A 24,770-nucleotide genomic window follows, 5' to 3' on the forward strand; every position below is an offset into this window, starting at 1 on the left:
AAGCTTTGAAAGCAGCAAGAGTGTGATTCTTATCATGGCTTGATTTAGCATGACCTTTGGCATATGAAGGAGGAGACAGATGGGTCTCTAAGAATGACTTCACAGGCCAGGCTCAGTGGCTCACGCCCATAATCCCAGCACTTTGGGAGGCTGAGATGGGCAGATCACTGGAGGCCAGGATTCGAGACCGGCCTGGCCAACATGGTGAGAAACCATCTCTACTAAAAATTCAAAAATTAGCCAGGCATGGTGGCATACGCCTGTAATCCCATCTACTCGGGAGGCTGAGGCATGAGAATCACTTGAATCTGGGAGGCGGAGGTTGCTTTGAGCTGAAATTGGGCCACTGCACTCCAGCCCGAGTGACAAGGCGAGAGAGCGAGACTCCGTCTCAAAAAAATAGAATGGCTGCACATATTCCGAAACTTAATCAGATGTTGATTCCAATTGCAGCTGCTGTCAGATTCCAATTGGAGCAAATCAGAAAGTAGCTGGCTACTGATTTGGTCAATGCTTTTTTGTTTTTCCTTTATTCCAGTAAGTAAAGAGCACTTGAAGCATATACTCTGTCTCAGTAAGCAGCAATGTAGATTGTCTTTTTCCAACGTTACATTAACTTTCTATGTCAGAATATCAGTCTCGATATCAGACCTTTGATCAGCTTACCACTGTACAGGGCAGCATGCTGTATGCCTCCATGTGATAATCTGATAGGACTTGGAGAATGGAGTCATGTTTCCTGGATGCCTAGTAAGATGTGTCATCCCAGAGGGTGAACGATAAATCCCATGGAAGCACAGAGCCTGCAGCCAAGTTTTGTAGAGGTCCAGTGTCTGGTACATGCTGGGATTTCCCCTTCATTGTGAGGAACAAATTGTGTACTTTGTTCCTTCTATAACTAAGGAGAACTCCCAGTGTTTGGTGGGTGATATGGTTTGGCTGTGCCTCTATCCAAATCTCACCTTGAATAGTAATAATCCCCATGTGTCAAGGACGGAACCAGTGGAGATAATTGAATCATGGGGGTGATTTACCCCATACTGTTCTCGTGGTAGTGAATAAGTGTCACCAGATCTGGTGGCTTCATAAAGGGGAGTTCCCCTACACAAGATCTCTTTCCTGCCCCTATGTAAGATGTCCCTGTGCTCTTCCTTCATCTTCTGCTGTGATTGTGAGGCCTCCCTAGCCAGGTGAACTGTGAGTCCATTAAATCTCTCTCCTTTATAAACTACCCAGTCTCGGGTATGTCTTTATTAGCAGCATGAGAATGAGCTAATACAGTGGGCTTACTTAAATTCTGTGTACGCTGCTCAAATTCATTCGTGGGTTGACCCAAATGCGTCTAGTTTTGACTGGGATTGGAAAGAGGTCTCTCTAGCTGGTCCAGGCTATGGTGAAATTAGTTCCACCATGTGGACCTTATGAGGGAAAGCCAACGGGCTCAGAGTTTCTGTGGCAAATCAGGATTATGTATAAAACCAGGAAGTGTGAGCAGCACTGTGCCCCCTTCAGACAATAACTATTCTTTTGACTTATTACTGGGCTACTTGAGATAAAAGCAAGTGAAAAAAACCTGTTCAAAAGGGTTCCATGAAGGCTGCAGACAGACACCATCAGAACCTTCTCAAGTTCTGAGAGGGGATGGATGGCATGTAAGGAGTTATATGTGAACGCTCAAGTTCACAGGCAATGTATGTTTGATTTAATAAGGAATGTTTTAGAGGTCCCTGTGTTGTGGTCTGCCAACTCATCCGGCCCACTCAATTCACTATGCAGGTGTCCTCAGCTCTTAGCCTAACACATAATAGACCAGTAAGGAATGAAAAGCAAAGAACATACTTGACGATATGCCTCATTTAATTCAGCAAACTTTAAAAAGACACTGCAACTTTTATAAATGAGCACATTTTCCAAATAACCATTTAAGAATATAATAAATAGAATATCCAGATTCTTAAGTTACAAGCAATAGAGACTGATTCTGATTTCCAACAACAAAAGGGAAGATGCTGGGTCATTCAAAGGAAGTGCCAAACAGCTGAGCATTCAGTAGGTCAGAAATGAGGGTGGCACTAGAGGTTTAAGCAGCAAGAGCTCACAGCCATCTCTCCAGGAGGCTGCCAGAGGACAACTTGATTCCTATCACTTTCTCCTCCCAAATCACACAGGGAAGGGGCAGTTTCCCAAAATAAGCTGTGTGTGTAGGGGGAGGGGGTTGGGGAATGATGGACTTTTATTATGTGCTCGTATCAGGCTGTGCAAACAACCAGCAGACTCCTATACATACAAAGTTGAGTTTTGAATTATACATGTACTTTTTTTTCTATAAAACCTACACTTCCCCATAATACTATCTGCATTAGTTTTCCTGATAGGAAAAAAGTATTGCAGAATGCTCAAATTAGACTTATAAAAAAGTAGGTTCTGAAAAATCTCAGAAATAGCTCCAGAAGCAGTAGAGTTCATAACCTAGAATTTATTCCCTTTTCTTTACACTTATCTTTCTGTAGCTACTTTTGCTCATGTAATCAGGAAAAACACCTCTATGAGGTAGGTTGATGGCACATATTGATTCATTTGGATGGAGTTACATCTGTTGAAGGCCTAAAACTTGTGAATGCTAATTATAATTATTGATAGCTTTGTGGAGACTGTGGGGGAAAAAGATTCCTACACTTTGTTGTTTTTAGTGCTGGCAAACATTAAGAAATGATTCCTTGGCAATGTAAGTCCTATTTCTTCCCTTTGCATATTGGCAAAGTGTCAGGCTCCAGCCTGAGTTCCAGCACACCAAGGCTAGGATGGAAACATGAATGGCGAGCTGGAGAAGCTGGAGGACCTGGCGGGGCAGGCCCACGGCGAGCCATGGGTTGAAGATCTGAGTTGTACCCTGAGAGGACACTCATTGTGACCTAAGAAGAAAGAGGCAGTACAAAGTGGACCCAGTTCTAAGACCTCCTGGGGATAGGGCCTCCTGGTCCATCATGTCCTCTCCGTAGCCCAAGGACACGTCTGCATCCATGGCACAGAGGGTAAAACCAGATGGTAGTTTCACCAGAAGTTCTGTAGGCTCCCCAGCACAAGCAGCACTGTCTGACATCTAACAGGATTTGTTCCTAAATCCCAGCACGCAGCTTTGGCATCTTGAGGGGACCCAGTAGGAGAATGGAATGCCTCCCGGGAAAGGGCAGCAGTAGCTGACTACGGAAACATGGAGAGCTGCAGAGGCTGCTCAAGACATCTCTTGGCACATGAGACTCGCAGAAATACTTGGGGAGGGATGGAGACCTGGTAATGAAAAGGTTTGGCAAGAGCTACTTAAATAGCGGTTTTTAATCAGTAAAATAAACTCTCATTTTGAAAAGCCTGGTGAAGCCTGTGGAGCTTGGAATTTTCAGAGGAGATGGCAGTAACATCACCAGACTGTAGAATTAGATTTTTTTTTTCCCCAATAAGGTAATGATACAGATATCCACACTGGTCCCCTCAACAGTCTCTTGCCCTGTATAATAATGCATACTGGCACGCAGGCAAAGGTTGGATTGAAACAGAGGAATACTTTGTAGACAAGGAAGCATGAATTTATCTTTTCTGGATAAGAATTAAACTAATACTGGTATCAGGATTGCTAGTATCATTAACTGAACACATAGCATTGTGCGTCATCTTTTAACTCCTGGGACTTCATTTCTATGAGTCCTTTGCCACTGCTATTAGGATCTAGTTTTACTAAAACACTCGAAACAGGAGTTTAAAGTAAGAAATGAAGTAAATGGGCTGGGCGCGGTGGCTCACACCTGTAATCCGAGCACTTTGGAAGGCTGAGGCAGGCAGATCACGAGGTTAAGAGATCGAGACCATCCTGGCCAACATGATGAAACCCTGTCTCTACTAAAAATATAACAATTAGCTGGGCGTGGTGGCGCACGCCTGTAGTCCAAGCTACTTAGGAGGCTGAGGCAGGAGAATCGCTTGAACCTGGGAAGCTGAGGATGCAGTGAGCCGAGATCACACCACTGCACTCCAGCCTGGCGACGAAGTGAGACTCCGTCTCAAAAAAGGAAGTAAACATGTCCTTCCTGTTCTCATTTTAAACTTGATTTAGATTTCCAATAATGAAAGACAAGTGGGTGTGTCACATGTGTGCTAGCAATGTGAAATAAATGCTATTCATATTTCTCAATTCATAATTGCAGTTTGACTTTTGATGTTAGTTATGGGCTTTGGATTCCTCTTCAATCAAATCAGCTTCACAAGTTAAATGGATTGTTTTTATTAATTTACAGTGAAATAGTTTTTGAATGACTTAACACAAGAACCTGGAGAAAACATCACAATTGCACTGTTATAAAGTTTAAAGGCCTATTCATTTCACTGTCAGTTGAAATTCATTACCAGGTGAAAATTCTGGAGCTGAGTTTTGCACTGAGGATGCTACACAGCCACCAGCCTTTTTATTTTGGTCTTATTAACAGAAATACTGACTTAGTGAAATTACAAGCATAGGCCTCTTAATCGCTTTTTATGAGTCTGAACTTTTGCTTTCAATACCAAATAGTATCTGAAAAACATGCTCACTTTTGTGCTTCTTGAGAAATTCTAAGAACTGGCCCAGATTCATGTGATAGTCATTCCTTAATCCATAGTCACCATGAGCCTCAAGGAGTAATTCTTCAAAAGAATGGAAAAGGCGCAGGTCCTCACCATTTCCTTCTGTCTCCACGCTTTCAGCATGCTTACAGGAAATGTGCTTCCAATTGGGGTACCTAATTGTGTGCCAGAACTCCTCACAGTGCTCTTTGAAACCCTCCACACAGATTATACCAGGCTTTCCTGTCATGCAAAATCCAGTCACATCTAACCTTTTCCCAACATCCAAAATCTTTTTCCTTAGGTCCTGCTGATATATATGGTGACTGTAGATCCACATTCGGAGGAATGTGTTCTTGACTGGCTTTGCTTGTGTAGATGGTTCATATACAAGCTTTCTGTTCAGGAAATAAGATGCACTGTTGTCCTGTAGCCACTGGATTGCTGCACATACACAGAGCTCACCTGGATCAAAAGTCCCTATGTAAGAAGTGAGACCTTTGTTGAGAAGTAGCTGCTGATGTCTGTCAAGTTCAGATGACCGTCCAAACAGCTGCAATGCTACATAGGGGTAGCTGTGAGGCATGGTCACTTGCAAATCAATTTTCACCTTAAAATGAAAATCAAATAGATTTAAATACCATAACATCACATAAGCTAGTTTATCAATAGCAACTGCATGATTTTGAGAAATGTTATTGCTACTATTAAGTGTCAGCTGTGTACCAGGTACTTTACATACACGATTGCTTCCTTTTATGCATTATTTCAATATTTATTGAACAACTACGTGTGCCAGGTGCCCTTGTGTGGGATAAAAAAGTGACTAAGCCAGACACTATTTTTGCCCTTCATGAAGTCCAGGGCCTAGTGAAGGAGATACACATTAAACAAATAATTACATATAGCAAGTATTTAATTTCAATTGTGAAAAGCATTACCATGGAAAAGTGGAGGGTTCCATTGAAGTGTGTAACCAGCAGGACAGAATCCAGTCTGGAGAACCAGAAAGTCTCCTCTGAGGGAATGACAACTGAAGGATGAGTAGGAAATAGCTACAACAGTGGTTCTCAAATGCCCAGTCCACGTGTTACCTATGCTATGCTAATGTTGCTGGAGATAAATGGATCAGAAGATGGAGGTAAATTCATTTTTAGTCTTTAGATTTTTCCATCCGTATTTGCTTTGTGTGTTTTAGTGCCATCAAAAAATCCACTCATTCACTCCTTAAAAGACAGTTTTGTTACAGGAGATATTTAGATTTATGAAAATCATGACACATGTGAAAGGTAGTCCAACTGGATGGGTGAACAAAATAATAATGGCATAAGACTGCAAGATAGCTTCAATATAAACTCCAGGTATATTTGTCAAAAAGGTATGTATGTTCACATAAAATTAAAGATATTTACTGAAGACAATTTATAGAGCATTCCGTATCTTTCAAACAAGGAAATATGCACCTGGAATATTTCTATCTTTCCTTGACATAAAGCTCATGTTCTAGATGTTTCAGTTAAAAACCGGGCACCTGGCAAACACTTAAATCAGGGCACCTACCTTGGGCTCTTCAATCTGGAGAGTAATTACAAATTCGATTTTTGGTGGCAGCGCCTCCCTTGTGCCTTCCAAATACCTCTTTATATTTGTCAGGGCATTTACATCTTCAAGTTTTACTTCTCCTTGGTTAGGAAACATAGAAAACAGCATTTCCATCTCCAGTAGCTGAAGCTGAAGGCTTTCTTTCACCGAAGCAGACATGTTGCCTCGCAATCAGCCTGCCTGGAAACCTCACAAGGCCCAGGGACGCTGGGTTTGTCAGTGCCAGCCGGTGTCCAGCGAAATTTCCCGAAGGTCCCTTTACGTGGAAGCAATTCTGCAGGAACGCTTTGCACCGAGAGCTAGGGGCACAAACCGGACACTTACACTCATCTTTATTTCCTGACTCCAAAATCGAGTATGCACAACATCCTCTAAAACACTCCGTTAAAACCCACATTCTGCGTACCCGGGCTCCCGCCTCCCGCACCCCGCACTAGATAGGGGAATCTGCACTTTCAACAGGTGTTTGGAATTGTCCCGCTGCAGGTGGCAGGCAGACACCTGCAGACGCTCTGCAAGCCTGAATTCTGGGAAAGGCTGGGGCTCGGGCTTGGGCGGAGCCAGAGGCTGCGGCGAGAGAGGCCGCAGTGCCAGCGGGATGAGCTCCGAGTTCCCCAGCGCCAGTCGCCACCCTTGGGTCCCGGACTCGCGGACCGCCCCCACCCCGCCACACCGGGGTGCCTTTTCGCTTGGGCCGCATTCCAGAGCTCCGGACGTGTACGATTCACTGGACTCTGCCCCGAGGGACCCAGGATGAGGGTAGGGGGTGTCTCAGAGGTCATTAAATAAAAGATGTTTACAGTGAGCCGGGGGAAGGGGGTACCCGGGGAGACGGCGGCCGGAGAAGGCTTCCCAGCCTCAAAGGTTTGGGAGATGACCTCGACGTCGGACAGGGGGATGCGGGCCGCCGGCGGCGCTCACTGTGGGCGAGGTCTCCCTGTCGGAGGCCCAGCGACGGGGCTCATTCCCCACCCCCGCCCCTAGCCAAGACCACCGGGAACCCCGGCTTCCCAGGAACGCAGGGCCTGCCGCCCCCAGAGGCCCGGATTTGGAGGCGGAGGCTGCGCCTCCGTGGCCGCAGTACTCTGAGGACCCGCGACCCTCGGCCCCAACCCCCGGGCCACCGCGGGGACCTCACCCTTTCTAGTCATTCAATGGTAACAGCCCCAGACCCCGCTCGGAACCACAGCCGCAGTTCCTCAGGCGCGAGCTGCGCGCGACCGGCGGCGAGGAGGGGGCGGGGCCGGCGGACAGTCCTCTGCCGTGATTGGCTAGGGGGCGTGGCGACGAGCCGGAAGCCACGCAGGGCCACGTCTGCGGTTCTGAGGACTGGGTCTGGTTGCAGACGTTGTCGCTTGGGCGCTTCTCTGGTGCGTGTAGGTGAAGGGGGCTTCCTGACCGAGGTAAGCCGGGCCCCGAGACTGGGAGTTGAGAAGGGAGACTACCGGTCGGCAGGGGCTCGGTGGGAGCGGGACAGGTTAGATTCTCTGCCCGACAGAGGCGCTAGCGGTCTGGCGGGCGACTGACCGAGCGGCGGAGCGCGCGGGACACACCTACAGGCCCCTGCGCCCCTCGAGCGGGCTGGTCGGGCCGCGCCGCGGGTCTCCTGCCGGGGCTCTGGTACGTGGACCTAGGCGGGGACCTCAGGGTGGAGTGCCGGGAATCACCCTTGTGCGGTGATTCGAGGGTAGGCGGGAGAGAGGCACCAAGGAGTTTTGAAGATTGAATGGAGAGGAGGGGGATACTCTTAACTTTTTGCGTGGACGCTGGATTTGGCAAATATGCTTTCAATAAAGGCATTCGCAGACGCATTGAAAGTAGTTGTAGGGCCTAAAACGCATGAAGGGATGAACTCATATTATCTGGACCTTTTTTTTTTTAATGGCTTTTTGGAGTTAACAGGACTGGTTTACGCCCTTATGAATAATCATGACACATAACTGCTCAGTTTTTACAAATATGTATTCATCATTAGGAAAGAGATTTGATGACTGTCTTGAACTAAATTATCTTACTGAATGCCAGCTTTTTCCAACTGGACAAAAGCAAGTATTTTTCACCATTTCTTGTAAGTTCTGTTCGTTGAAGCAATGAAGGACAATAAAGAAAACAAAATTATGAGGCCAGCAGCTGGGGGACTGCTCCTCATCTCTGGGCTAATTGGGAATTAATTGACCCAGGAAATGTAGTATATGGACTACTGAAGGAAAACTACTGACTGAGGTTGGAAACCCCAAGTTCCACTTAATGGGAGTATCCCAGAGAAAGCAGTATTAGTGGGCTAAGGGCCGATTTTTTGTTGTTGTTTGTTTGTTTTGAGACGGAGTCTCACCCTGTCGCCCAGCCTGGAGTGCAGTGGCGCGATCTCGGCTCACTGCGACCTCCACCTCCCGGGTTCAAGCGATTCTCCTGCCTCAGCCTCCTGAGTAGCTGGGACTACAGGCGCTCGCCACCACGCCAGGCTACTTTTTGTATTTTTAGTAGAGATGGGGGTTTCACCATGTTGGTCAGGCTGGTCTTGAACTCTTGACCTCGTGATCCGCCTACCTTGGCCTCCCAAAATGCTGGGATTACAGGTGTGAGCCACTGCACCTGGCCTGTTTTTTTTTTTTTGGAGACACAGTCTCCTTTTGTCACCCAGGCTGGAGTGCAGTGGCGCGATCTCGGCTCACTGCAACCTCCGCCTCCCAGGTTCAAGAGATTCTCCTGCTTCAGCCTCCCGAGTAGCTGGGATTACAGGCGCCCGCCAACACGCCCGACTAATTTTTTTGTATTTTTAGTAGAGAGGCGGTTTCCTCATGTTGGCCAGGCTGGTTTCAAACTCCTGACCTCCGGTGATCCGCCTGCCTTGGCCTTTCAAAGTGCTAAGATTACAGGCATGAGCCACCGCTCCCGGCCGATGTTTTATTTTTAAAAGTAAAGGAAAAAGGTGGCATTCTTTCGGAAGAAGATATTGCTAGTTTTAGAGCAACATCTTAGAAGGGTGTCCTGATTGTTCTTAGCAAATGGAAAAAGATCTGGGTAGTCTTGGAGAAGAAACTGTTGCCTTTTGCTTTTCCTTTAAGAATATATCTCTGTAGTTTGGGAGAAATAGCAAAAGAACCACAAAGATTTCTCAGATATTTGAGGATATATAGTTTCAGTCCACTCAAGAATCTGACTTTAGGCCTCAATCCGTCACCAGCTATCTATGTTAATTTAGGTTAGTTTCCTTTTTTGTAAAATGAAATGATCTTTGAGCTCATTGGAGTCTCTGAATAGGTGTAAAATCTTCATTTTAGTTGAGATGGACCAATTTAAGTGTGCCCGGGGTCCAGGAATAGTCCTGGAGCTAAAATGGGAGGAGAGTGGGGACAATCTGATATCTGCCCTGAGTCTGCCCAGGAGTGGACAATCCAAGTTGGACAACATCCTCTAGGTAATTCTAACCCACAGGACTTACTCTCCTGCCCATTGCTCTGTCAAACATAGGGTTCTCTGAGGAGGTTCAGAATGAGACAGACGTATTCGTTTGGGGTGGCAGTTTTTGAAGCAAATGGTTCTTGAGAAATTACGTGTTATGCCTGAAACAGTATTTCTTAATTTTGTAGACATGGATTTAGGTGCTATTACAAAATACTCAGCATTACATGCCAAGCCCAGTGGACTGATCCTTCAATACGGGACTGCTGGATTTCGAACGAAGGCAGAACATCTTGATCATGTCATGTTTCGCATGGGATTATTAGCTGTCCTGAGGTCAAAACAGACAAAATCCACTATAGGAGTCATGGTAACAGCGTCCCACAATCCTGAGGTAATGGGTTTAGTGCCCTGATAAGCAGACCATTATTTACAAGACCAAGCCTTAGTGTCTGAGCAATTTGACCTAATTCTAATTCTAGGAATGTGCCTTCTCATTTATATGTGCTTTGGATGTGAAACAACTTTTTTTTTTTAAGAGCATGATCATTAAGCTCATGATTCTTAAGGGTGTGGAAAGAATGAAAAGATACTGTCATTTTTTGGAGTGTCCATATTAGAGAAATAACAATGTCCTTCCAAATTTATTGATTTCAGACATTTTCAGTAATTGAAAATTGTTTCCTTTGCTAACTTAGCAGTGATTAAAGATATTGGGGATGGGTGGGGAAGGGTAAAGATTTGAAAAGAAACATTTTGAACATTTTCAGACAGGTTTTTATAGCTCGGCAATAATTTCTTGTTCTGAATGAACAAACAGGTGAGCTTTGGAAGAATATTGATGATGCCTGATGGTTCTAGTCTTTGTGACAGTTAGATTTTAATCAAAGTATTCTTTTTGACACAATTATTTTTTCAGCTTTATTGAGGTGTAAGTGATAAATAAAAATTGTATATATTCAAGTCATACAACACCATGTTTTGATATATGTACACATTGTGAAATGATTACCACTATCAGGCTAATTAACATATCCATTACCTCACATAGTTACCTTGTTTTGTGGTGAGAATACTTAAGATGTACTCTCAACACATTTTCAATATATATTATTATGAACTATAGTCACCATGCTATATGTTAGTCTTCCAGAACTTATTCATCTTATAACTGCAAGTTTATGCCCACTGGCCAGCATCTCCCCATTTCCCTTACCCTCTAGCTGCCACCGTACTACTCTCTGTTTCTATGAGTTCCACTTTTTTACATAACACATGTATGTTATGAGCCTGCAGTATTTGTCTTCATGTGTCTGGCTTATTTAACTTAGCATAATGTCTTCCAGATTCAACCATGATGCGAATGGCAGTATTTCTTTTTGAAGGCTGAATAATATTCTATTGTGTATATATACCACATTTTCTTCATCCATTTATCTGTTTATGAGCACTTAGGTTGTTTCTATATCTTAGCCAACCTCTTGACACAATGTAGTTATTCTTTATTATCTATAGACTATTAATACAGGGTTTGAATAACATGCTTCTATTTGATTGCTGGGGCTGTGGGATTTTTGCCTTTGTAGCTAAATCAGCAGCAAGTTAGAGTGGTGTAGGTCTGTGAAGGATTGTAACCTCCTCTTCCCCCAAACAAGGGCATTGCTTGTCCAAATATGTGATCACTATAAATGTGTAAATGTCTAAATATGTAAGTCACCATAATTGATTGACCGATTGACTTCTAGGAAGAGCCCCACATTTATTGCTAGTTCCAGAGGCACTTCTCAAAACGATTCTCTTTTCTTTCAGGTGACATTCACTGTGAACTACACTTTTTTCCACGAATTTGAGCAGAACAGTGTTGGGAGGCAGTGTTCAGTTTCTGTCCTACCCCCTGGTTGACAAGCTGGCTGTGTGTTCTTGGAGTTCTGAGTCATAGTGAGAAGGATCTCTGTGTGCCCTTATTCTGCTCCACTTGTACCCTAGTCAGTTTATTGATAGCGGATGCACAGATCACAGCCTTTTACAGAGGCTAGTGTGGCACAGTGTTTTTAGGCGAGTAAGATAGGCGTGCTGTTTTAATATCAGTACTGACGTTTGTTAGCTGTATGATCGTAAGCAAATTACCTAACCTCTCTGAAGTTCAGTTTTCTCAAAGTAAGATTGGAGTAAAAATAGGATTATTAGTTTAATTGATTTGTGTGTGTCACGAGGATTTAATGAGGTAATATATATATAAAATACCTAATCCAGGGTCCAGTATTAATATTTGGTGTTTATTGTTGAAGCTGCTCAGCCATCACTGTCTTTGGTTGAAGGGAAACAGCTTTTGAGTTCTGTTCTCGACTTAGCCTCATGAGTATGCACAGATTGCTTATTGTTTGTTTTTCTTTTAAGGAAGACAATGGTGTAAAATTGGTTGATCCTTTGGGTGAAATGTTGGCACCATCCTGGGAGGAACATGCCACCTGTTTAGCAAATGCTGAGGAACAAGATATGCAGAGAGTGCTTATTGACATCAGCGAGAAAGAAGCTGTGAATCTGCAACAAGATGCCTTTGTAGTTATTGGTAGAGATACGAGGTGATGATAAGAGTTACTGATAAAAAAAAAAAAAAAAAGCTTTGGGAACGTGATATAAACAATTGTATCAGTTTTAATCCAAGACAAATGGAAAGAAGTAGAGTGGAACTACCCTGAGCTGCATGTCTGCCTGCCTGGCCTTTTTAGGATAGCGAAGTCACTACTGCAGCTTGGGGTTTGGAGTCTGACCCTGGTTCAAAACCCTACTCCAAAACCCAAGCTGCAGAATAATGGATGTAAAATACTTCCTGACACAAGAGAAGCACTCAATAAATGTCTCCCACCCCCTCTGTAGGTTTATTTTTTTTTCCCTACAGAGTCAACACATGATTTGAACTCATTATTTTTAAAGATTTACTTTGTAATCTGTGTTGTTATTGTTTCAAATATTTATATCATTTTCCCATGCTGGAGCTCACTGTCAACTACAGTATTATTTTCCACGTAGTTCTATTTTGCACCTTTTGCCTTTCTTAACAAAAATGTCTTTTTGTAAAATATTAGATGAAAAGTGTACTTTGCAACAGTAGCATTTCCTTTTGCATAAGATCTGGTTTTAACCTGACATTATTTCAAAAGGAAATTTCTACTCAATCTCCAATACCTGGACTGGTTTTTTTACCCCATTGTGTTACCAGAGGGTTTTCCAGATACCCATGATGGTAGCAGAGTAACTTATGTTCTGAAGTAAATTATCCCACTACAGTAAAGCCATCCCACATGTATTTGGTTCTTAACTATTAACTAATCTAAGTGATGAAACATCTTTTCCTACAAGGCAGTTTTTTTTTTTTTTAATTTTTTTGAGACGGAGTCTCGCTCTGACACCAGGCTGGAGTGCAGTGGCAAAGTCTTGGCTCATTGCACCCTCCGCCTCCCAGGGTCAAGCGATTCTCCTGCCTCAGCCTCCTGAGTAGCTGGGACTACAGGTGTGTGCCACCACGCCCAGCTAATTTTTGTATTTTTAGTAGAGATGGGGTTTCACCATGTTGGCCAGGATGGTCTCGATCTCGTGATCCACCCGCCTCGGCCTCCCAAAGTGCTGGGATTACAGGTGTGAGCCACTGTGCCTGGCCAAGGCAGTTTTGTGATCTGTTTTATTTTCAGATAGATAATTTGTTCTGACTTTGCAAAATGGAAAACAGGTTCTGTATCCTTGGTGGCTTAATACAAGTACTGTCTTATACACACTGTGTATATTCAGTGTTTGTTGTTACTGTTCTTAAGAGTTCAGACATGTTGCTGTGGTCAAACTTGAAAAGGTATTTGGGTATGCCGTGGTTAGAGTGTCCTTTATATCTATTTTATAAATACATTTAAAAGCCAAAATTTTTCCTAGAACTAGATTGTGAAAGGCTACTGGAAAATGCTTATAATTTACCAGTTATCTTCAGAGTTTATAGCTTTCAGTTCAGATACCAGGAACTTACTATTTTGAAATTTGTAGCATGTAATTTTTGCATTTGCTTGCAGAACCAGCAACCTGCCAGTTTCAGGGTGGGATATATTATTTTCTTCCTTTTCTTTCCTAGGCCCAGCAGTGAGAAACTTTCACAATCCGTAATAGATGGTGTGACTGTTCTAGGAGGTCAATTCCATGGTATGTAGTTATCCTGAGTTGGAAATTAATCTTTAAAAAACTTTAATTTAGAAAAGTAATGTATATTTATTTAGAAAAGTTTGAAAATGCAGATGAACAAAAAATGTTTAAAAAATGAACTCCTAGATACAAAATACTAACTTTAAAAATAATCTTCCAGGTCGTTTCTGGGCAGGCATGTTTTGTCTTACCTATGGTAGTACTATAGGAGATTATAGCTGGGAAATTCTGAACTAATACAACTTCCTTTACTTTGGTAAGACTGAATTTCCTCAAATAAAAACGTTTTTAAGTACTTGAAGATGATCATTCTGGGGAACTTTTGTCAATATTAGGTCTTCCCTAATAGCTGGTCTCCTGTGAAATCAGCTGTTACCTGTCAAGTAGTGATGGGAAATATTTTTGACAGGTAGTTCTTTATGTTATATCAAATGACAGAAAATTAAGTGAAACAAAACAGACTAGGATCCCCTTCTCACATTGTGTCTGTTGTGAAGGCGCTGCCTCCACCATGTTTTGAGGTTAATATTTTCCTGGTGTGAGATCTTTCTCATTAAAACAAACATCTACTCTTGACCTTTGAACCCTCCTCTCGAGTTCCGACTGTGTTCCCTTCCTGCACGGTCAGTCTGGCCTGTGCTGAGGGCTAGCTCTGCTTACCTTCTCTGTTTCCTCCTCTTGTGTCATTCTTCAGCCTTCTGCAGGTGAGTCTCTATCCTTACCTCTCCTTGAAATAAGTGTCTCCCCAGCCCACCCCTGACATCCATCTGCATTGTTATTGCCAAATCTGGTGGATATTGTAAAGTAGGGATTCTTAACCAGGGACCTCTGGCATGTCTGGGAAAGCTGCAGAGGACCTGTGGACCTCATGGTAACGATGTACAGAGTGTTGCCGGTACAAGCACTTTCCCAGGGAGTGCATGCATACCTCTCCTCAGACACTCAGAGGGGGCTGTGATCTAAAAATAATTTTAATAATTTATGCTTTAAAGGTCTTACAGTTGAAGTCTTTGTAGCTTTCCATAATGTTAAAGCTCTTTCTTTGAGCTTCTACTTGCTTGGCCACTATTCCACATTGGTCTTCTCTGTTGGCTTCTCTTCTGTCTCTTTCGGGGAGGGCGTTCCTTGGGACCCTCTTTCCTTCTGCGTGATTTCTGAATGATTATCTATACTGCCATAGCTTAAGCTACCTATTTTCAATCATTTATTTATTTATTTATTTATTTATTTATTTATTTATTTATTTATTTACTGTTTGAGATGGAGTCTCACTTTGTCGCCAGGCTGGAGTGCAGTGGCTCGATCTTGGCTCGCTGCAACCTCTGACTCCCTGGTTCAAGCGATTCTCCTGCCTCAGCCTCCCGAGTAGCTGGGATTACAGGCACACGCCACCACACCTGGATAATTTTTGTATTAGTAGAGACGGGGTTTCATCATGTTGGCCAGACTGGTCTCAATCTCCTGACCTTGTGATCCACCTGCCTCAGCCTCCCAAAGTGCTGGGATTACAGGCATGAGCCACCGTGCCCAGCCTCATTCATTTGTTAATTCATCAAACATGTTTTACTACCTGCTGTGTACATCCCTCTAGTAGTCTATTTCTGTTTCACTGTGTATCACAACCCATAGTAAGAAACCCATTATGTCATGACATGTCAATGTGTGCTTGTGTGTATAACTGAAATAATAGTTTCAATAAACAATGCTCATCCATCCTACATGACATGCAATCATCTGTTTAAAATGCACAAATGCTGGTTGTGTGTCACTAAGTAAATTCCATGGCCCATTGGCAGGCTGTGGCCTGCAATTTGTAAAGCATTGGTCTGAGTGGTGTCTTCCCTTAGGTGGCCTGTTTCTGTCTCATGTTCACCCTGCCCCAAACTGTATTCTTTCTGTCATCCCCAGAATGGTTGTCTTTTTCAGCATTTTCATTCTATCGCTAGAACCATCACTCTTCTAGTGTTTTAGTCTACAAAAGGTGAGAGTAATTTTTTTAACCTTTCCTTCATTTCTCTCTTCAGCTTAGTGTATTTCAGTAAATGAAAAAAGGTTAATGTGGCTGCAACATAGGGAGAATGGGGGCTAGGAGAAGAGAGTAGGGAGGTAAGGTGGGGCTAACTCATACAGATCTTGGAGGTCATGTGAAGAACTTGGCCTCTATTCCAGATGCAATGGGACTCCATTGAAGGATTTTATGCAAGAGAGTGATATGATCACATTTTCATTTAAGCCAGTCCCTCTGTTTGTCGTAGAGAGAAGGGAAAGGAAATTTGTAAGAAAGGGAAACAGACCAGCTAGGCCACTCTTGAAAAATTAGTATTGCATTCAAAGGATTTTGTGATATGTGGGGAGAACAGAACTGTGAAGAACACATTCCAGGTTTCTGAGTTGATGAGTTGGATAGATAATACTTTTCATTGGGTATATATATAGCAAATGTTTATTTGGTAATTTTGATATTGGTCACAAAATTGTTTCTTCCTTTAGCATGTTTTTTAGAATAATGGGTTCCTCTAGTAAACACTTCATTAAACTAATCTAAGCTCTTATTTGTATTTTTTGAGCTTCTCCATCTCCTCCCATCTCATCATTATACCAGAGCTAAAGTTGCCTTCATAAGGTATCATTTCTGTTAAATAACTTAAGGGCTGAAGAATTTAAAGTGACTCCTTTTTGCCTCCAGTCAAATTCTTGTGTTTGAGGTTCAGGTCCAACTGACTGGTTTAGTCACTCAGTATTTACTTATTGGTTACTGGTCCATCTTTGCTATCCATTTTTCTTTGTTTTTTGCTCATGGTGCTTTTCTTATATGTTAGCTATGTTTAACTGTAAGCTGGTTTTCTTTCTTTTTTTTTGAAAATTATGGGATGTTTTTGAGGTTTACAAGAAAGTATAGTCCTTTGGTAAAGTTTAGTCTTTGGCTTCTGCTGGGTACCTGGGGCACTGGCTGGGTTCACTTTAAATTGATTCATGACAGGCCGGGCATGGTGACTCATGCCTGTAATCCCAGCATTTTGGGAGGCTGAGGTGGGTGGATCATTTGAGGTCAGGAGTTTGAGACCAGTCTGGCCAACATGATGAAACCCTGTCTCTACTAAAAATACAAAAATTAGCCGGGCATGGTGGTAGGCACCTGTAATCCCAGCTACTTGGCAGGAGAATCACTTGAGGCTGTGAGGTGGAGGTTGTAGTGAGCTGAGATTGCGCCATTGCACTCCAGCCTGAGCGATATGGTGAAACTCTGTCTCAAAAAAAAAAAAAATTCAGGACAAAGTTCCTTTGGACTCCTATGGTTATGTATGTTTGGGCAGGAAGTTCATGCAATGGCCTGTGCTTGGTAACAGCTCTTCAAGAATGGGTTTTCCCCTCTTCCCTGCTCAGTGTTAAGATAACTGTCCTGGGAGTGGTGACATGGGGTGATTAATTTCTGACTCATCCTTGCACCGAAGGTATAGTTCTTTGGGATTTCAACTTCATGAGAGTCTGGTCTTCTACTGGGTTCTGCATCTTAGATCAGCATGGGCTTTTTTTGCTCTGAAAACCGTAGCTCAATTTCTAGTTTAGAGGAATAACTTCAGGACAAAACTGGCTTCTGAACTAGCTTAGATCTTCGAGTTCTTGCCTTAAGGTATGTTTTGGCCTGATAATTCTGTAACTTGTCAGCACTGTAGTTCTTTTTAAAAGGAGATTTTTGTCTTTTATCTAGCATTTTGGTTGTTTCCAGGAGGATGATTCATCTCAATTATGTAGTTTGCAATGTTACTGGAAACAGAACTCAATTATTACTTGTCTGTGTTGCTTTATATTTACATTGTTACTTGTTTATATGTAATGATTGGTTTTTTGGCTTCTTATAGTCATTTATATTTCTTTTTAAGATCATTTTTATGTTTTCTAAGATGTCTGAGATGACACAAAAGGATTTGTCACCCTGAAATTCCTACGCATGAATGCATTTAAACTTTTTTCTCTTTGTTAAGAAATGCGATGAACTGCTTTTTGTATTTCTATGACAGATTATGGCTTGTTAACAACACCCCAGCTGCACTACATGGTGTATTGTCGAAACACGGGTGGCCGATATGGAAAGGCAACTATAGAAGGTTATTACCAGAAACTCTCTAAGGCTTTTGTGGAACTCACCAAACAGGTGAAAAGTTTATTGAACATGGTTAGAGTTAAACAAATGAATAAAGTAGCATAGTCTACTGAACAAATTATCTTGTTTGTCATGCCTTCTCTTTCCTTTTCCAAAGATGCTGCATATCTCCTTTCTTGTTTTTCTCTAGAGCTACACAAGGTTCAGGTCTATGTATCCTGCTAACTTACACTGGCGTTTACTTGGCAAAGCACGTAGTACATTCTGAGATCCTCTGGGGAAGAAAACATGGTGGGGGTCTTGACGATGGTATCACAAGTATTCATTCAAATGATTTGATCTTAGTTAACGTAGGTGCTGTCGGCTTAATACCTGAGGCATCTACTATTGAGATTTTCTTCTAGGTATATTGGCTTGTTAAAGGTGGAGAGATTTGAGAAGTATCATTCATTTGATCAACAAATATTGAGTGTATGTCCTTACCAGGCACAATTAACTAAAAGCCCTTGCTCTCATAGAACTTATAATTTGGGGTGAGGATAGCTGGGAGAGGAGACAGTTAGAAAACAAATCTGCCCGATGATGATGTCACATACTATAAAAAGAATGACATGTCATTACTGCCCATTTGTCTGTGTGCTTATTCTTGCATTTGAATGGCTGCCTTGTAATATTACTTTTAAGAGACCCTGTTAATTGAGACTAAATTCTAATAAAGCTCTATGCTATAAGTTGTTCAATCAGCGAAACTGTTCTATTGTTCCAGGTGTTTTTAAATTTTACTTTAGTGTTTTATAATTTTAAAAATTGAAAACAATTATAATTAATAGAACTTAAAAATTAAAATAGATGAGTTAACTGAATATTTACATATGCACATATGTATATATGCTTTATATTTCACATTTATTTTTATAACTTGTGTTATAACCATGTGTCTTTTTCCTTTGTAGGCTTCCTGCAGTGGAGATGAATACAGATCACTTAAGGTCGACTGTGCAAATGGCATAGGGGCCCTGAAGCTAAGGGAAATGAAACACTACTTCTCACAGGGCCTGTCAGTTCAGCTGTTTAATGATGGGTCCAAGGGGAAACTCAATCATTTATGTGGAGCTGACTTTGTGAAAAGTCATCAGAAACCTCCACAGGGTATGTCATACTAGCACTGTAAAAATTTGTTTTTAATGCTCTTTGAAGCCAATCTCACTTATAAACTAAGGTGGTAAAGTGAGTTAAGAATCTTGCAGCTAGTCCTGGCTCTGCCACATTTAGACATTGAGAAATCTTCCCACTCTCAGAGCCATTGAAACATGGTCTGCTCTCTCTGCCTGTAAATCACACCACTCCTCATAGTCTACAGGAAATCAGGTGGGGAAAGCAAAGTCAGGAGATGGCATTCTAGAGCAGTGGTTCTCAAACTGGCATGCGTCAGAATCACTTTGAGGGCTTGTTAGCACACAGATTCCTGGGCTCCACTTCTGAGTTTCTGGAGGTCTGGCATAGGATTTGCATATGATAGAAATTTGCATTTCTATCAAGTTTGCAGGCTTTGTTCACAGTGCTTGTCTGGGGATCCCTTTTTGAGAATCACAGATCTAGAGGGGAGCATAGTAAGTATTATTAGATACCTTATCTAAATTAAATATACTATGGAAAGCAAATGTAACTCTGCTTATACAGTTGTTAGCAATCAGTGTTTTCCACTCAGCGCAGAATAGGAGGAAGACTTTTCTTCAGATTTTAGTTATAGTAAGAGGTGTTCTGGATTTATCTGCATTATAGACCCTATATTATTTGCTTAGGCCAAACCTGACTTGCAGATATGTTTTGTTTGGCCGGCTGCATTTGTTGTTTGTCTGTGTGCCACTGTTTAAAAATTCCGTGACTTCTCATATATTGGAATCTCTAGCATCTCTTTACCAAAATCAGAAAATGTTCACACATGGCATTAGTCCACTGCAGTCAGATAGATGCTGCCCCCCCTTAAATAGGACATGCATTCTAGAAGTCTACAGACATCATCCAGTTGCCTCATTCATTCATGTTATTATGCCTTACTTAGTAAGCATTTAAAATGTCAGTGTAGTTAACCAATTTGAGCTCCTTTTCATTGAATTGCTTATTTTGACATTTACTTGCCAGTTCAGTTCTGCCACTTATTTATCCATTTATTAAATACTGAGCTCTTACTCTCTATGCTCTAGGCTTTGGGACTACAGTATGAACAAAACCATAGTCCTTGCTTTCCTGAAGCTTGCGTCATGTCCTTTCATCAGTCTTATGATCCCATTCCTGACAAAAGCCTTTTACTTCTTAGTTGTCTCATGTTGGATTTGTCACTCTGCTGCTGTCATGGCTAAGGAATAGCCAAATTTTCTAATAAATTTGATGTGACAATTGCTGAGATTTCAGCAACTTTATGTAAATTTCACAGGCCAGTTATCTCTCAAAGTTATAATTCTTTTCTCTTAATTACCAGTGTTTCTTTTTATTGGTGGTATGAACAAATAAAAATCATTTCTGTTAGAATTAAAGCACATACATCATCTGGTGCTGATTATTTTTTCTATGTAAAGGAGATCACGGTCCTAGGTAAATTACATTCAGAAATACATGTAGCTTTCAAAAAACCTTTATGGGAGTCTAGCCAAACCAACCTGCTTATAAAATGGAATTTTATGGTAGTATTATAGCAAATTTCAGCATAGATTTTGAATGCTCCTTTTTTCACTTTGCAGTGAAAGAATTTGACCTGTAAAAACCACTAATAAACTATGTACTATTTAAAGATTATATACTATTTAAGATTAAGACATTGATTTTTAGGTGGATAATTTTAAGAGAAAATTCTAAAACTCTTTATAATAAATTCTTAGACTGAAAGGCATGTTAAATTATCCTGTGTGCTAGGAATGGAAATGAAGTCCAATGAAAGATGCTGTTCTTTTGATGGAGATGCAGACAGAATTGTTTATTACTACCATGATGCAGATGGCCACTTTCATCTCATAGATGGAGACAAGATAGCAACGTTAATTAGCAGTTTCCTTAAGGAGCTCCTGGTGGAGGTATGGTGAGGGGATTGGCTACCCTCTAAAACAAGACCTAGTAGTGAAATAGTTCCATATTTTACAATCATTTGTCAGAAGGGCACAATGTATGACAAATTCTTTACATTAGTGGGACCCTCTAAAACAAGACTTAGTAGTGAAATAGTTCCATATTTTACAATCATTTGTCAGAAGGGCACAATTTATGACAAATTCTTTACATTAGTGGGCAGAAAATTTAAAAAAGAGTGGTAATACCCAGTCATTTGAACATTTGAGGCATTGGCTTTGGAACCTGAAGGTACTCTTTTCCTCCTTATACTGGCTGAGTTTGTGATTTGAAGCTTTAGGAAGTTTTGCTTCCATGATAATTGAAACTTTGATGACAGTTCTGTGGTCACTCCATAGAAGCCCTAAATTCTAATAGGAAATCTCATCATCTGATATATTAACTGATTATGATAATAAGCTTAGTAATGTGAGATTTGTTTCATTTTGCTATTTTAGAAATAAATCTCAGGCTAGCTTTAAGTACACAGTGTAACTGGAAATTATTATAATCTGGAAAAAGCATACTTTAAGAATTCAATAGATACTTTTTGGTTTTTTTTTTTTTTTTTGAGACAGTGTTGCTCTGTCGCCCAGGCTGGAGTGCAGGGGCGAGATCTCAGCTCATTGCAACCTCTGCCTCCTGGGCTCAAGCAATTCTTCTGCCTCAGCCTCCCAAGTGGCTGGGATTACAGATGCACGCCACCACACCTGGCTAATTTTTGTATTTTTAGTAGAGACGGGGTTTCACCATGTTGGCCAGGCTGGTCTCGAACTCTTGACCTCAGGTGATCCACCCACCTTGGCCTCCCAAAGTGCTGGGATTACAGGCGTGAGCTACTGTGCCTGGCCAGATACTTTTATTTAGAAAATTAAAGAGGTGAAGATCAGGAGATACAGGCTTCTTAAAAGAGGAATTCTCATAGAATTGCTTTAAACAGTGTTCAAATGTATTTTAGGCTTTTTTCCTGGCATACATGTACATTTTCAGTCAGACATTTATGGCATAAACTAAGGCACAACTGAACTGGCTCTCATTATATTTGTTTTTGTAGACCATACTTTTGATGGCAAGTTAAGTATCATTGTTTTTGTCTAGATTGGAGAAAGTTTGAATATTGGTGTTGTGCAAACTGCATATGCAAATGGAAGTTCAACACGGTATCTTGAAGAAGTTATGAAGGTATTGAACCATTTTTGTTTTCTGGTAGTTTCTTAATTAAGATGATGTTTCTGTGAGGAAGGTACTGCCCTCATAAAAGTGATTCTGTTGTAGTGCATGACGCTGAGCTGCCGTTCACGTAAAGGTAAAAAGAAAGAAATAAAACATTTAGTTGTCCTTGATGAATAAAGGAAAACTTCTTTCCTTCCTTTTCTTGGAGTTTTCCTTTAGAAAACTTGGAATTCTTTCTCTGTGCCTTTGTAATGAATGTAAATCTTTCTAAAGGCCTAATAAGCCAGTTTTACAGCCCAGGAATATTTTTCTTTAAGGGCCTACAGTCACCAATTTCAAATATCAACATCAAGGAAGATAGCTCACCTATCTCCCAGCCTCAGGAGAGTTTAACTTAAGTGTTTGCATCCAATTTGTAACTATCTACCTGTCACAGAGGTATGAAAAGTTTTATTAGTCCTTAGAGAAGGGCAGTTAACACAGGTGGCCATCCCTATTACCAAGTAAGTAGGATAAACCTTGTGTGTGACAAATGTTGTTGTCAAGTTTTCCTATTTGAGGGCTAGTGTTAAAGAAAAAATAATTCATGACACTTGTTAAAATGGTAAGGCAGACTTGATTCAGGACTGTTGTGATAGGTACAGGGACTAATGTGATGGAGTTCTGCAGTGGTAGGAGAAAGATTGGGCTCAACTCCAAATATAGTAAGGAAAAGTGGGGCTTTATGGCCAAGGAGCAGGGTGTGTGGGGGGTGGGTGGTGGTCAGTGGATGAAAAATTACTGAGAGGAAGCATGAGGGTAAGTGGGTGGTATTTTGGCTAAACTGATCTAACAGGACTTGGGCTGAAGGTAGGCCAGGGTGGTCACATATTACCTAGGGGATGGTGGACAATGAGAACTCAGATCAGATGTCAAGAGTGGTCATTTATCAGGATGAGGGATTCTCGCTAAGCTCACTTAGCATGACTCTTATTAAAATCGGGCTATTGGAAGACATGCCTAAGGACAAGCCTAGTCAGGCCCACCTAAGCCTGACTCAAGTTTGGTCAAGGAGATAATTTTTGTCATTAGCCATCTTTTATCTTAGGAAATTGGATTGGAATGTGTCTGCTTGGCTATATTAAAGGGTGAGCGTTTATCTTTGCTATCTCTTAGCAAATTAGCCTGTGATTGAACATCAATTTGGCTTAATACTTATTCAGTAATAAAACTATGTCTTGCCCTTCTTTTTTTTTGGAGAGGTTTTCTGGGGTGGTGGGAGATTCTAATTATTTCCCCGGTGTCCACCAGATGACCACCCTTGGCACCACACTACTTGATCGGAGAGTTACCAGGGTTCATGGACAAAACTGGAAGCCTGTTTGCCTATACTTTCTCATGAACGAGAAGTTTTCCAACTTTTTTGTACCTCGTTCTGGCATTTATACTAGTTTTAGTTACCTTTCCATTCTCCAGAAAGCAGGAATTATAAAGTCAGATTTCTGCAGGATTTGGACAGGTAAAGTGAATGAAGGCAGCAGGGGGCTAAAAACAGGTCAGTATGTGCCAGCTGATGTCAACTGTAGTCACACTCTTCAAGAGAAGCAGGAATCTGAATTTTCATGTGATTTTCCTACTTTTTTAAAAAGAAACAGTGGCTGGGCAAAACGAAATATATCTTGAGGCTGCTGGTTTATGACTGATTTTAATATATGGTTATAATAAGCTCATTCAAGGGATTTCCATCTGGGGCCCATTTGCCTGCCTTTTATAGGGATTGGGTTATTTCACAGTACTTGGTTTATTGTTTTAGGATTTTCATTTTCTGTCTTAAAAATTTATTACAGATAAAATAACCTAGTTTAAGAAACTGTTACTTCTCAACTCACTGTCTTCCAGATGAAATATTTTTAGCCCTTGCCGTTCCCGAGGTCTCCTACATCCAATCTAATGCTGATCTTTCTTCTGCGGTTTTTCTACTATCAATCTTTCCTTAACCATTCTTAAAGCTCTCTCAGATCCATCCATCCATGACTTTCCCTATTCACTGTTGCTGATCCAGCCACTATTTCTTACTGGGATTAGTCCTAGAAGCCTCCTCATTCCATTTCTTTTTTTTTTTTTTTTTTTGCGACAGAGTCTTGCTCTTTCGCCCAGGCCGGACTGCAGTGTCGCTATCTTGGCTCACTGCAAGCTCCGCCTCCTGGTTTCACGCCATTCTCCAGCCTCAGCCTCCTGAGTAGCTGGGATTACAGGCGCCCGCCACCGCGCCCGGCTAATTTTTTGTATTTTTAGTACAGACGGGGTTTCACCGTGTTAGCCAAGATGGTCTCGATCTCCTGACCTCGTGATCCACCCGCCTCGGCCTCCCAAAGTGCTTCCTCATTCCATTTCTTAACCTTCTAATTGAACTTGCTGATATTTGTAAACAAAGTTTCATTGGAATAGAGCTATGTTGATTTGTTTATGTATGGTCTGTGGCTGCTTTTGTACTGTAATGGCAGAGTAATGGTGACAGAGACCATATGGCCTGCAAAGCCTAAAATATTTACTGTCTGGCCTGTTACAGAAAAAGCTTGCAATTCTGCTCTAAGCTATTCTCCATACTGTAGCTAAACAGCTTTCTAAAACAGTTAGGTCA

General features: G+C 41.6%; 2 protein-coding genes across 6 annotated transcripts in view; one reads left to right on the forward strand and one right to left on the reverse strand.

The window, feature by feature from the left end:
* Positions 1 to 1,839: 1,839 nt before the first annotated feature.
* On the reverse strand, positions 1,840 to 7,482 carry RWDD2A (RWD domain containing 2A). 2 transcript variants are annotated; one of them, XM_055274152.2, is made up of 3 exons: positions 7,331 to 7,482; positions 6,151 to 6,491; positions 1,840 to 5,200 (listed from the first exon to the last, which is right to left on the reverse strand). In XM_055274152.2, the coding sequence occupies exons 2-3, from the start codon at positions 6,349 to 6,351 to the stop codon at positions 4,523 to 4,525; spliced, it is 879 nt and encodes a 292-aa protein (XP_055130127.1). In that variant the 5' UTR covers positions 6,352 to 6,491; positions 7,331 to 7,482; the 3' UTR covers positions 1,840 to 4,522. The 2 variants fall into 2 exon arrangements, with proteins under 2 accessions (XP_055130127.1, XP_055130128.1); XM_055274153.2 differs by lacking the exons at positions 6,151 to 6,491; positions 7,331 to 7,482 and adding an exon at positions 5,532 to 6,139.
* Positions 6,841 to 24,770, forward strand: part of PGM3 (phosphoglucomutase 3) — a 29,418-nt gene continuing 11,488 nt past the window's right edge. For 2 of the 4 annotated variants that reach the window (XM_063637831.1, XM_063637832.1), the window contains exons 1-8: positions 6,841 to 6,951; positions 9,783 to 9,988; positions 11,992 to 12,176; positions 13,709 to 13,776; positions 17,796 to 17,929; positions 18,832 to 19,027; positions 20,789 to 20,946; positions 22,076 to 22,159. In XM_063637831.1, the coding sequence (XP_063493901.1) occupies positions 9,785 to 9,988; positions 11,992 to 12,176; positions 13,709 to 13,776; positions 17,796 to 17,929; positions 18,832 to 19,027; positions 20,789 to 20,946; positions 22,076 to 22,159 (1,029 nt within the window). In that variant the 5' untranslated portion in view covers positions 6,841 to 6,951; positions 9,783 to 9,784. Of the gene's footprint in view, positions 6,952 to 7,576; positions 7,596 to 8,981; positions 9,611 to 9,782; positions 9,989 to 11,991; positions 12,177 to 13,708; positions 13,777 to 17,795; positions 17,930 to 18,831; positions 19,028 to 20,788; positions 20,947 to 22,075; positions 22,160 to 24,770 lie in introns of those variants that run through there. The other 2 variants (XM_055274146.2, XM_055274149.2) reach the window with 2 other exon arrangements.

This window comes from Symphalangus syndactylus, chromosome 4 (assembly GCF_028878055.3).
Source record: "Symphalangus syndactylus isolate Jambi chromosome 4, NHGRI_mSymSyn1-v2.1_pri, whole genome shotgun sequence".
NCBI lineage: Eukaryota > Metazoa > Chordata > Mammalia > Primates > Hylobatidae > Symphalangus > Symphalangus syndactylus.

What these genes read in the sequence shown, in the direction of transcription:
- RWDD2A (XM_055274152.2), bottom strand. Translation starts at nt 6,351, where the DNA reads ATGTCTGCTTCGGTGAAAGAAAGCCTTCAGCTTCAGCTACTGGAGATG. An exon ending in TCCAGATTGAAGAGCCCAAG is followed by an intron (nt 5,201 to 6,150) that starts GTAGGTGCCCTG and finishes TTTCATTTTAAG; the next exon opens with GTGAAAATTGATTTGCAAGT.